The 14,305-nt window shown below is 40.2% G+C and overlaps 1 protein-coding gene across 1 annotated transcript in view; it reads right to left on the reverse strand.

The window, feature by feature from the left end:
* Nucleotides 1-11,262, reverse strand: part of LOC139135541 (uncharacterized) — a 28,768-nt gene extending 17,506 nt beyond the window's left edge. The window contains exons 1-3 of the mRNA XM_070702978.1: nt 10,047-11,262; nt 9,331-9,535; nt 1,990-2,134 (exon numbers count right to left, since the gene is read on the reverse strand). Of these exons, the coding sequence (XP_070559079.1) occupies nt 1,990-2,134; nt 9,331-9,535; nt 10,047-10,126 (430 nt within the window). The 5' untranslated portion in view covers nt 10,127-11,262. The remainder of the gene's footprint in view (nt 1-1,989; nt 2,135-9,330; nt 9,536-10,046) is intronic.
* Between the last annotated feature and the right edge of the window lie 3,043 nt (nt 11,263-14,305).

The following is a 14,305-nucleotide window of genomic DNA, read 5'->3' on the forward strand; positions in this document are numbered from 1 at the left end:
TTGCCTATTATGGATGAATGAATAAATAAGTGAATACATAAATAATATGCTAAAAATAATGTAAACAGGTTTCACAGTAAAATTGGTACACAAATTGTTGGTAATAAATAACTAACCAGTTCTTTGTATAGTTTACTTGAGACTGATATCGTTTAGAATTAACATTTTCAATAAGACGATACGGTAATCATTCTGTATCCGGCTAACTTTCAAACACAAGGACACACCACTCTGTAGTGTTGAGAAAATCTGACATTGCGCAGTGCTTCTCTTTTCCTCTTTTCGGGAAGATTCTTAAATGTCACCATCATGGCAAAATAACCTATTATATTTAAGCATACTACGTTTGAGTCCATGGACGAAAATTCACAAGGATGATCTCTCTCTCTCTCTCTCTCTCTCTCTCTCTCTCTCTCTCTCTCTCTCTCTCTCTGAACGAGATTCGATGTTTGTGCGGTAGGCCGTCTTGTATCAAATTCACTCGCTAATATCGCTACGAGGGAAGAGAAACTCGTCGGGTCAGCGAACGGAATTCGAAGAATTTCTCGTTTCAGAGCCTTCCACTACGAGGACATAACGCTTCTGCGTTGCTCATCGCTGTTCTTGTTAAACCTATAACATCCGCAGATGTTTGTTTTGACCGTCTTCGCTATTCTTCTCAAACTTACGAGCTATTTTTAGCAAGCACAAGGTATTTCTCACATGTGCCGAGACGCTCCCAGAGCAAGTATTATGAGAACCATATGGAGGAGGGAACGTCACAGATGTCGAGCGACTTGCTATTAGAGGACTCAGCCAACAAATATGAAATCTCAATTCGAATTCATACGATTTTGCATGATTTCCTCGCTTAGAACGACTTTCATGAAGTACAACTTTGCGCGATGTAAATTTACGTCCTATAAAATGCGATCCAAACGGACTAAAACTCGGTTTAGTTTAAGGTAGTACACGCCTGGAAACTGAAAGACTTAACCTTTTGGGTAAACTTGCATAAAGGCAACTTTCAACCATTCCTTTTTCAAAATCAGGACTAAACCTAGGGGTCATCGTGCAAATTTTGGAACTAGAGAAACACAGTTACCTAAGATTTAACGTTATTTGAAATTCAAAATGGCCGCCATGCCTGTGTTAATTCTATGCAGAAAATTTAAATTTTCGATATAAAAATAAAAACTAAGACGGCAAATATTTTTTCTTACTCAAATATATTTGAAATGAGCCCCCATACAAGCGATAGACCAGAAAAGTATAGGAAAAACCCCCGAGCGTCCCGAAAATCTGTCCTCAAGGGGCATTCTAACTAAAACGTTAACTGTATAGGGACTTTACACTTGATGTGATACAGTGCAGAGCAATTCAAATATCAGTGTAACGGATGTCTAGATAATCAATTGCCCATAGAACAAAGACAAAGATCGTCAAAAAGTCACATCTATTATTTGTCGCTGTACGATTAATTAAAAGAGAAGAAACCAAAGCAAGCTCACTACGTAGTAGATGACTGAAGTATCCAGTTAAAATTGACACATGGGGGAGAGAGAGAGAGAGAGAGAGAGAGAGAGAGAGAGAGGCATTGATGCAGAAATTCACTGAGGGCTGATTGTATGATGGTACCTCTGAATATATTTTTTCCTATTTCAAAGTACAGGGCAAACAACTATTTCGACTTGATAGAATTAACGTAAGCATGTAATTGGCCGTATCTCACGTACTTTCCGGTTGTTTACGTCTGGAGTTTTGCACTCCTTCTTCGTGGTGTCTGGGCGACAGTTATCGTCAGTGTGTGAAACAGGTGGATATGTCATCATTCATCCCATCTTGAATACCCAGATACAAAGGGAATAAAGAGCCCGTCCTTGGCTTGAATGTCTGGGCAGTTTGAGCATGTTCCATTAATTTTGCATGTAGGGGGAAACTCGGGCAATTTCTCACGCCGATACGTGTCGCATAGTGAGAAACACTGCAATGAGCATTAAGTATACACACCTCTCTTGTCCTCCGAGTCGCCCTCCCCTGCGACTCTATCATCATCGCCACCTCCGCCACCGAGAAGTCCCCGTTCTCCGAATGTCAAGAGTAGATTGTCGTCTGCAGAGACGTCGCTGTCGCCAATCGTGCGGTCTTCTTCCAGCTGTGTGAAAAAAAATAGAATGTCTTGATAATAGGGCAAGAACAAGGAGCGATGGCTGGAAGTATTGTCTGGTAAATGCTGGTTTGAAATGTCAAGTCACCAAGTGTTAGCGTCCTCCGCCAACGCTTGTATATCTCCTTGGCAACGTTAAGAAGTCTGCTTGTTGTCCGATGGAAAACTAATGCACCTACACGGACAGATGTACAGACGCAAATCAAATGAATAAAATTACATCACAGCATACGCTTTTACTTCAGTATGATTTTCGAGAGAAACAAAAGTAAGAGAAACTCGCTCGCTAAAAGACTGCCAATATTAATACATGCAACCCTGTAGGTCTGACTCTGAGAAATGTCGCATGCTGCCACTCTAAACATTGTCGCTAGTCCTGTCAGCGAAATATGGAGTCCTTGAACAGATTTACCATACGTGGCTAATGACAACGAAAATATTTTGTTTGTCGGCTCTTCGTGAAGAACTTTTGTGAGATGTACTTTGTTCAAGGGCAGCATGAGAATATTCCACTTGGCCGACAATTACGCAACTGGTAAACAAACACACCCGTTCACATTGTATCCGAAGTTTTAACGACTGACTCCATTAAAAATGCGCATTTCAAGAACCAATTTATTGCCAAAAGTGAGCTCGTCGACTTGCGAGGTCTGTTAGCGTCCACTGAGAAGTTGGTAAGCTGTGAAGATATGGGTTCAGGATTGCACTAGTAAAAGAATGTATGCTACATTTGAATTGGAGATAAGACAGTAGATGTATTTGAAACACGTAATGTGACGTCACAGCTCGGAGGAAACCCTTTTGTGACACACCGTGAGAAAATTGCAGAGGACAATAGCTGTGCACTATACTGTTGACAATTTTGTAATTGGGATAATTTATCACTTGACATGGTAATTAGTTGATTGGTATTTACATTGTATGGCGTACATTTTTACAGGATTGTATTGGAGCTCGTGCCTTACGTTTTTGTCTTTTGTATCGTCTAGCTTGTTTGTTTCACGTTTGCCTTCTGATGGTCTCCTCTTGCCAACACAAGGCACATCGGTCCTAACCATAGACAGTAGAGGGGGTCTCCCTCTACTGTCTATGTCCTAACATAGACCCTCGAGAAATTCTCGAGGGTCTATGGTCCAAAGTAAGACAAAAACAGCCGCACTTCAAAAGAATTAACTCGGCCAGACATTTAAATGAAGAGAGAACACCGTGCTTTGCATGTTGTGTTCCGATGATGTGCGGTAAGGGTGCCGTCATTAGTTACGGTGGAGGGGGTCCAAAAGGAATTACTTTAGAAACTCCGAAATTTCGGGTAACTCCTCCCACTGCCAACCATGATTAATTTGAGTACCTCCAACACAGAAATTTTGACTGGAACCCCCCCCCCCCAACTTTGAAAAATTAAATATCAATACATGTATTTGTAAAACTTTATGGCTACAGCAATAGTTAAAAGACCTTTCAAATCCTGGCTTACCCTGCTAATTATCGTCAGTTGCCTCATGACGGTTAAAGAAGTGAAACCAACAAAATTAAATTGAAAGTCACAACAAAATATAAATATAAAAGCTCACCCTGTAACCATTATGCAACCATATAGCATTGTTTAATTTGGATGGGTGTGGTTAAAATGTCAAAATATTTCCGATACAATAAAGACCGAATTCATAACAGTTCACTCTTGTCCCAGATCCTGTTAGTTACGGTATCAAAACTTTGTTTCTGCAATATTGTGTTCATAAAGAGATTACAATAACTTGCATCAAAGTGGACAGAGAAAAACAACCCAAAGGAAACAAAATTTTATTGTAGAGATTAAATTAATTTTTACATTTAGTTGAACAATTCAAAGAATCTCTGGTATTTTTGTACTATGACAAATTATTTTCTTGCATTAAAGGATATCCAAGAAGTACACAATTTTGTATATTCTCTGGAATTGGCTGTCTTTACACATTCTCCCCCAAAATCAGTACCCTATAGAATAAAGAGTAGATGTTTCTCATGCTTGACCAGGCAAGTATTACAAAAGCGTCAATTCATGACACTTTCCTCGATTTTGTTAGATGTGGCAGGCCGAAGTGAATGCGTGCACAATAGTTGATGGTTCTACGGGCCGTAGCTTGTAATATTCATAATGTCAAGTGCATCTGAACACATTTTGATGCACCGTCGATCAAATACCAAGGCGAAGTATGTAATGGTCGGCAACTATTACAATGGACTGACACATATATGAAACATCTGATGCAGCCTGGTACATCAAATATAGATGTCCTCTTGTAATATTGTACTTCATGGAATTTATGTAACCAATATTTGGCAATTCATCATATTTAGGAAAACATCTTGTTATGGGCTTGGAGATTTTTGGTTACAGTTCTGTACAAATCATCACCAACATGTAAAATTCTGACTCATAGTTATTGAGATTGTCAGCTTTCACACTTTTGTTGCTCATAAATATACTTTTCGTAAATGATAACTTCATTCAAACAAAATTCAACTTTCCAGTTTAGCATGCATCTACACACCAAATACAAAGGTGAAATGTGCAGCGGTTCTCAGTTATACAATTGGACCAGGGAATTTAAGAATGAAATATTTAGCATTTTTTTGATCAAAATAGCAAAATTTGTCCCAAAAATACAATTTGCCAGGTTTTGTCACAATTTCAACTATACTATTATAAATCATCCTTTTTGACCTTCATATCAAATTTCAAGGCAATCAGAGCAGCAATTTCAGAGAATTAAAAAAATTACCCCAAAATACAAAAGTAAATTTCACCACAATGTGAACAAACCTAACCAGGTTAGCCCTAGGATCACGCATACCAAGTTTCAAAACCATTGGACAAGTGGTTTTAGAGAAGAAGATTTTTTTACCAAAAAACAGGAAAAATTGCCTCTTAAATACAAACATGAAACCGTCACCAGATTTTGATCAAATGTAACTTAAGCCATCTTAAGAAACCTGCACACTAAGTTTTAGCTAAATCTGACCAACGGTTAGGACTTTAGCAGTTTGCAGGATTTTCTCTTTCTTGACCTCATTTGCATATTTTTGACACTAATAGGTTCATTTGAACTAATTCACCCCCCCCCCCAACCCTGGGTGCACCTGTACATCAAATTGTAAAATGGTAGGTGCTGCAGTTTTCGAGTTTTTTGACGTACATACATACATACATACATACATACATACATACATACATACATACACATGCAGACAAACAGACATGCATACAGACAGACAGACAGATGCCACTTATTAGATAAGCTCTCTTTAGTGTATATACATAAACAAATGTGAGTTAAAATTACTTTTAGTAAATGACGATCAATATACTTGGTATACATATCAAATTGTACCATGTTTTTATGAAATTGTACCATTTTTTTAATCTGCAGTGTTTTTCATTCTTTTCTGTTACTTTTTAATCATTTCATAACTGCACAAAATGCTTCAGTACATTTCCCAAAAAATTGAGTGCCCCCCTCTTCCCACATTTTGAGCACCCACCCCCTTGTAGCTTTCAACTTTTGAGTGACCCCCATCCCACATTCCTCCGACCCTTCAAGCCGTAAATAGTGACGGCTCCCCACATAATTACAAAATAATATTGATCATCGTTTTACGTGTGTTATTTCACGAAAAGCGAACAAAACAAAACAAATCTTTACAGAAAACGCCCTCCGTTGATAATCAATCACTACGTCCTTATAAAGTATGTAATGAATTTCAGATTTTCGCAAGAAACATAAAATACGTATTTACGGGACGGTGAAGTGAAATATATCCGGCCAAGAAACTGCATCATGTTGGTGCAATACTTGAATGGCAATATGCTCATTTGCTGTGTTAGGGACTGTGGAGTCCAAATGAACGCAATTCTCAGAGTTAAAGCTTCGCCCAGAAATACTGTCGTCCACACGGTTTGGTTAGGTCGAAATAGTATAATTGTTTTGAGGGGGGTTTCGGCGCGAACAAACGTCGCTTTGCCAACCCAAGATGGTTACGAATGGTCAAATAGAAGCGTAATGATGAACGGTTGTGACCTGTGAGTTGACGTGGTAGTATCAATTTCTCTGATTTTCTCATGCTCTAACTGACCTGTACGTTTTTGCTTCCGGCCGTTAAACACAATATAATTACGTATGATATGGCCATGGAGAAGGTTTGGGACCTTGTAATTCAGTGAATTCCAAGCTACGTGACGTAAGGCTAACAGGATTTCACAGAAAACGTCGGGGGGGGGGGGGTGTAAGGGTAGGTTCTACAAATAATTTACGCGTTCACGCCTTTAGAAAATGGAAACAGGTCTGGCGGGGTTTCAATATAACAAACAGACATACTGATGATATAAGCTTATCAGTTGTTTAACTTTTAAAAATTCTGGCTCGTCAGTATTAAGTTCTAAAAAAGCACTAGCTAGTTAATGCACTTAAGTCATAAAATGAGCTATCCCGCGCATGTGCAGTACAGTTGTAACATTCTAGTCAGGCTGTGCACTGTTGTTGAAGCGCTGGACGAGAACATCTCATCGACATATATAGTACGACGCAGCATTTAAGCTAAACGAGTGCAAGTACAATCACAAACACGCACACTCAAGAAACGTAAACCTCGGCGGCGATATGCTGTGTCAGAAGGTTGCTTTAACCCTTTGAGCATTGTAATTTCCCCCAAAAGTATCAGGGCAACATTTTACCACTTTTTATGAATTTTTTCTGTAATTTTATCCATGATTTTGGACAAAATGGACATAAATGTATATGGGCTGCACTTTTTGACCAAAATTTTGAGAAAAATCTGAAAAAATTTATCTAGAACTGAAAGAAATTGTTGGCATTATATTGTATAAAGGCAACAAAATCGACTTTGGCACTCAAAGGGTTAATTTGTTAAGTATAAGAATCTGAAATACGATAAACCAAAGGCACACTTAAGTTTAAGCTTGTAATCTGGCCGTTGTTGTTTGTATCTGTGTTATTATTCGATGATTTAAAGAACACTAATTAATTGTTGCTATTGTCTCAACCATTATCATATTGTTGTCGTCGCGAATACGCGTATACAGCAGCAGTATAATAATCGAGCTTCAAGAGCTTTAGGTATCGAGGAAGTACAGAATATAGCAAAACGTTGTAGAAGGAGTGTAACATTCGGCTCAGTACCTCTCCGGTACCTCACAGCGGTACTCAAAGCCTTGGAGCCAAATCATAATGATGTTCCTTAATATCATGGAGGTAAAATACCTCCATACTTTATGTATTTGCAACGATGACAATGAGATAAAAACTCCAGCCGCATCAAATTAGTTTTCTTTGAGTTTATCAACAATTGAAAACGTACACCACAACGAGTATACAAAGTCCCGTGGATACAGTAGCTGCAGTCAGAGCGGCTTACTCCTAGACACTCATGATTTCATAGCCTGCTGCCTGGCCAGGGCACGTACATGTGCCTATCAAATTGAATGGTGTCTCTTTTTTTTCTGAATTTCAAAGGTCGGGCGGGTCACAAAAAACCCGACCTCCTCCAATAGTGAACGCGAACTTTCATTGACGGTATCGGGATTTGCCGATTTCAAAGAGGCGACACACAGAAGGGGTCATTCATTAAGAACTGAAAGTGTGTGCTGTGCGTTATTCAAATGCTAATCCCGCACATCGCCCACACACGCGCGCTTGTTGGTCGGTGACTGCCTGCACACGAAAAGTCTACATGTTACAGGAGAGTATCTTACTCAGGATATAGATATACTTCACGTTCAAGACCAACGCGTACAAAGAATGGCACATTTGATAGAGAGAAATCTGTTTTAAAATCAGTTTAAATTACAAATTTCAAGCAACATTTTGACGTGCAATATTGTGTGTGTGTATATATATATATATATATATATATATATATATATATACAATGGTCATATATATATATATATATATATACAATGGTCATATATATATATATATATATATATACAATGGTCATATATATATATATATATATATATATATATATAATATATTTATGAATGTGTGTTTGTGTGTATATTACATATATGTATATGTAACGCAAATTATCTGACACACATACACGTATATACACACATATATCTATGAGTAAACATATACACAAATACGATATCATATATTTTTATACTAACAGATATACAAATTTACGATAATATATATAACACACCTCTGTATATATATATATATATATATATATATATATATATATATATATAATATATGTATATATGTGTATATATACACACACACACACATATATATATATATATATATATATATATATATATTATATATATATATATTAATTACAAAATTTTCCACTCCCTCAAAGCAAAATAATCAACTCACAACTTAATCATTTATTCATGGTCGTTACTATTGGTGTCCTTCCTTCAATGAGGCAATGACGAAGGGAAAACGAGATGGGGGATTGTAAAAAAAGAGATGTGTGTGTCTTCCCACGACCTGACCCGTGTTAATAAATCCACACTACCGTGTGTGTAATTGCAAAAATACCCAGTTTATACGACGCAAAGATCAACAGTGGCCAGCGACAATTTTTCATGGGCAATCATTACTTTATGAGGTTGGCCGGTTTGACCCTGAGCGCCTGGCTTGGTAAAGTTTTGCTGCCATCACAAGTTAATTGCCCAGCAGGGATAATAATGACATACAAGGTTTACATCGCCGACGTGCGGTTTATGCCGTTTACTTCGCGGTTTGTATATGCCAGGAACACGTCGATAGGGATAGCAGCCGGGGTCCAGCGTTCTGGAAGTAGTAGGGTGACGCTCTGGCAACTCCCAGGCTCAAGATGGATCATTGGATTATAGGAAAGTTCGATAGGCAATATACTCTTTCCAAAGTAAACAAAGATTACATTAAAGATATTAGTCTGCCCGTTTTTATTTTGTTATGAGGTGCCCCCCTGACATTGATAAAATGGAATACTCCTGATATAATCGTGCAAACAAAATATTTACGCTAGAGGCTCAAGTGAGTATATCAAGACGTGCTTCTGCTTCGAGAATTCCCACAAGAACCGAGTGCTCGCCCAGTTCTCAATAAATCAGTTCACATTTTTGCCATCTTGACCGGAGTCTGGCTTTTTTTAAGAAAACAAAATGCTGCACACTCACTCACCGTCTCGGGACATCCCGACCTTGGAACGAGTTTCCGCAGAGACAATCTGGGATCTGTGATCGCAGACTTCGCGTTGGGTAATAACCCCAGCCTGTCAATTGCGGTCCGCTTCAGCCAGCGTATCGAGCACGCTCTCTTAACCGTCACGCACAACGGCGTCCTCGCAAAGTCACTGTACACAAACACGCTAAAGTCATTTTCTGACCTGGAAAAGTAGCGTAAAATAAAAAGAGTTTATCCATTTGCAATAGAGACTTTTGATTAGGGCCCGATTAGCGTCCTGGAGATTGTAAGCCATGCATGCCAACTCCCCCACACAAAGAGAAATCCTCGGACAATTGAATTGACCAGGTCCTAAAAGCCTTCCCACGGTTCTGGTTATATTCGGAAGATGACTCATGCATACCTGCAATGAGGGGACACCTTTCCCCCTACTCTCAGATGAGTTGAAATGTAAACAAAAGTATATCAGAACAAAGCCAGTTTAGTGTGCCGTGTCCATTGAGTTTCTGTGCAAACTACACTTTCTCATGACTACGCTTTCATTGACGAGGTAAAGTGTGAAATACGACATGACGTGAAGAGCAGTGAGTGACAGTAATATTAAATTCAACTGTAGCATGATTTGTACATAGTTATCAGGCGTTGAAACTCTTAGGGTTTGCCAAGACAGCTCTACCAAAAGACGACAAAACGAGGGTTCAACCTCACTATACCTGTTTTCGGGATGACGACAGACGTCACCGATCCACTCTTGGAATCCAATCCTCCGATTGTTGGGTGCATTCCGACGCATTTGTCCGCCGAAAAGGAAATAGTTCGTAAACGGTATGTCGATGTGCAGTCGATGCCTCCACTCTGCGAATTGCGCGCTTATTATTCCACCCTCTTCTGTATAGGAGATTTGTGAACAGAAATTTCTCACCCTCGCTAAGTCCGCTTTTCAAAGATACATCCACGCATATTTGTAAAACGAAAGCGTTTCCAGGTTTATCCTGCTGTCAAACGCCATCAACGAGGTTCGTCATTCAGAGACTAAGCTGTGATTCAGGGAGGGTCCGCTTCTAAATAGAAGCTTTAAGATTTAGATAAATTAGACACAATGCTGAGCACACAGGCAGTCGTGTATCACGCAAAAAGTGGCCGTACGCGAACTTTGCACACGGATCAAATTGAACAGATGAAGAAATTCACATCGACTTGACGTTCTTTGAAAAAAAATTATTTCACCACACTGCCAGAGGAAAAGACGCCACGATCCAACAGGCAATTAATGCAGACAGAAGCACTTCATGTAAGTAATTCCGGAGCCTGGCCTGACCCTCGGTCTCTGTACACTCTTAACAGCTGACTCTCACGGTCTTTAGTGTGCATTACCAATAATACAGCAAATTCCAGCGACGAATACGATGACACACCGCCATACTTACGGCCTCGTTCGCCGGCAAATTCTGCAAGAACGTTACAAGATCACTGGCATGAGTGTTTACGAAGTGTTCCGTAAGGTAACCTGTTTTTCAAGGATTTGTTTCTTGGAGGTATCTCGGTGTGCGTTGTGGGAACATGGTGTTTATCGACGATTTTTCCACTCAATCGACACGCCAATAGAGGTCGTGCTCACAATGGGAAAGATCAGCATCAATGGGTGGCACTTCCTCTTTTATGTTCTGTTTTATTGTGATGGTGACGACAGAGCCGGTATTCAGAACGGAAAGTGATTTCTATAATAGTGTTTGTCGCGAGGCTGTCGTTTGTCCATTGTACGCAACACACACGTCCTGAATGGCGGCAGTGGCAGCACTCCCGACAATGTAACCCACACTGCTTTTCCCAGGCAGCCACTTTCGTAAGTTCCCCGGAGGGAAGAGTGGCCCTTTTCTCGACTTCCATTTATTAGGAAACTCTATTTAATGTACAAGCCCCCTCTGGGGGAGCGAAATAAAGTTCCAGTCCGCAAGCGACATCACAAGACATGGATTTTGAGTTTCACAAGGCGAACTCTAAATCTGGTTTGTGTGCCAGCGTTAAAACTCTTTCGGATGTTAATAAGTTCTCTAATTTGTTGTATGCCGCTAAAGACAGAATGCGTGAATGGGCTTTTGTATTGGGCGGATTTGTGTTAGTCTTTTGGAGTGTGGGAGCTAACCTCATTCATTTATCGAATATACAAAGTCACTACTCACCTATTCAGGGGTAGTTGCACATCTCATATATAAGACTTTGATCACATGTACAGTTGAACAAGTGTGCATTTTCTTGTCCGAGGAAAGTATTTAATCAGTGCGAATCGCATTTGCATTGTAAAACTAGTACATCTTTGACGTTGCTGAGCGTTCCCAAGTGCCTTGTGCAAGTAGTGCACGGACAAAGTCAATTGCGATGTATTATGATTCCAAAACGATGGAGTTGAAGAACTTTAATCGTGGTCATGAGAGAACGATGGATTTTGTTCGTGAAATTATGAGAAGTCAAAATACAGAAAATCTCTCTCTCTCTCTCTCTCTCTCTCTCTCTCTCTCTCTCTCTCTCTCTCTCTCTCTCTCTCTCTCTCTCTCTGCGTGATAAAGTACAAGATAACCTTTCATCGGGGATACGGCAATTGCAAAATACTCATATACAGCCGGTATGTTTGTAAAACGATGAACGCGAATTCCGGGGAATGTTATGAATATTTCTACTACCACTAATTTCATGATCTTCGGACTTTCAAAGTAAAAACCGAAAACCTGCAGGCATGAAACAATATTACCCTGGGAATATCGGTCAGCAGTACCCCGTTTCAAGTGTCCGCCAGCAACATTTACAAATTTAGCAAGGTGATATCACCGAGGTTAATCACATGTTTCGTGAGCTAAGATACCATTATATTCTAATATTCAAACTGTGCATCGCGCGCAGAGAGCCGAAAGTCCAACACCGGGGAGTTTGCGAACATTTCACATTCGCCGAACCGATATAATTGTACACGCCACCTGCATATTTCATCCGCTTGGCGCTGTTTGCAAGGAAAGCTCAGATGTCAGGACATCACGGTGTGGCTGACATTGTAATTTGAATGGCACCTAATAAATATTTCGCTGCTTCATAAAGACATATAACAATGCGATACCACCACGGGTGACCACTGCAGCGTCAACGAAGAACAGAGAAAATTCCGAAGACGCGAAATGAACTCTGATGATGATGACAAAAACGATCGTAGCAACAGTGAGGACAAGCAAATGGATGATGGTGACGTCATAGTACCGCTTGTACCATACCTTAACTATTTACTGATACCAACGTCACCACCAACAACAACAACATCGTCGTCATCGCCATCAGTCATCGTAGTCGTCATCGTCATCATCATCATCATCACCATCATCATCGTCATTATTGTCATCACAGCTTTCAAAAACCCCAAACCTGATAAAAACGATAATGATTGTATGACGATGATCATCATCATTATCGTTACCATGATGATGATGATGATGATGATGATGATGATGATTATTATTATTATATGAAACTAAAATAAACTGTCAAGAAATAGGACTGACACAGTTAACCGTCAAAAGCTACAGTCGTAGTACCTTCATTAGAACAGATTGATGACACAACACACGTTGCTGGATGGATGAAAGTTCCTCGGCGAAATTTGTGTAGCATCCCTTGTCAGGGGGTAAAATATCTCGGAGTAACGAGGCCGAACAGCTGCGACGTCTCGACAAGATGCCATTGTTGAACTACACTATCAGATGCTCCCACTTTGCCCTAAAAGAGAACAGGGGGCTCGTGTGTGGGGCACCTTCACAAAAGGCCCATACCGACAAACAGAGGCGCAACGGCGCGCGACTGGCGGCAGGCCATTCCGATCCAGTAAACATACCGGCAGGCCCCTGTAATAGTCGAGCGAGTTTTTTTTTGTCCTTTCCCCGCAATACCTGCATATCAAAAATGCTACGGTAGGGTACACGGACCGGAACGCGGGATGAAAACTTACTCTGGAAGAGATCGGGGAAACCTTGCACGCAGAGAAGAATTTTAATCAGAAACCTCACCGCGGGCTGCGCTGAAAACTTTCCAAACGTCTGGAAACTTTAGAAGCTACGAGGTCACCAAAGGTCATGAGAGTCGAGACCTTGCCTTACTTACTCAGAGTAAAGCATGGTTTTGTGTGGTTTTCCCATGCCTAAAATGATGACGTAACAAGCAGCTTGAAGCCAATAAGATCAACGGCACTGACGTACAAAGCAAAGTTTACATTAGACCATCCAGGAAAAAGCGAACATACCTACCAAACAGCATCTCTTTAATTAGTGGACACTGTGTATGCTTCGTTGCAGACATATTAGCGTGCAAATAGTCACTTGTGAGAAGCGTTGGTCAACGGGGTCTGGTCACGTGGCCGATCGCCTTGGCGACGTTAGGACAAGCTCCTTCCAGACAGAAAAAGTCGGTGAATTCGTTGTTGATTGATGAACGTGCTGCTTGCTGCCAAGATTGCATTCCAGACGTGAAAGTACAGCGGTTTACACGCGATAACAGCGCTGGTTTTAACGACATCGGTTCTTTGTAATTCATGATTTGCAGTGAAGTTGTTCGTGTAAATCGGAAAGTGCTTTGGATAGCGTCGCCACGGCCATCCTAGTCCTTCACTGGGTGGTCAGGCCTTCAGGTTATAACTATTCGGCGTATATCAGATACAAAGTTTTCGTGACACGTTGTCAGATGTGAAATTAGAAATTACGAACCTTGTCGCGAACATTGTCGAACACCTGCTTTCCGTGACTCGAAACACTTATAGTACCCATGAACCTACTGTATGTCCCAAGCAATTTACAAAACTAAATGTAAGTTTGGAAAAATCCATATTAAGACTGCAGATAGGAATTGAATGCATGACTAATACAGTTAATAGTAAATGGAAGTATTTGGAGAGAGTTATGACTATGAGTTCATCTAGTATCGGCCTTATTTTCAGATTCTT

This window comes from Ptychodera flava, chromosome 6 (genome assembly GCF_041260155.1).
Source record: "Ptychodera flava strain L36383 chromosome 6, AS_Pfla_20210202, whole genome shotgun sequence".
NCBI classification, from domain to species: domain Eukaryota; kingdom Metazoa; phylum Hemichordata; class Enteropneusta; family Ptychoderidae; genus Ptychodera; species Ptychodera flava.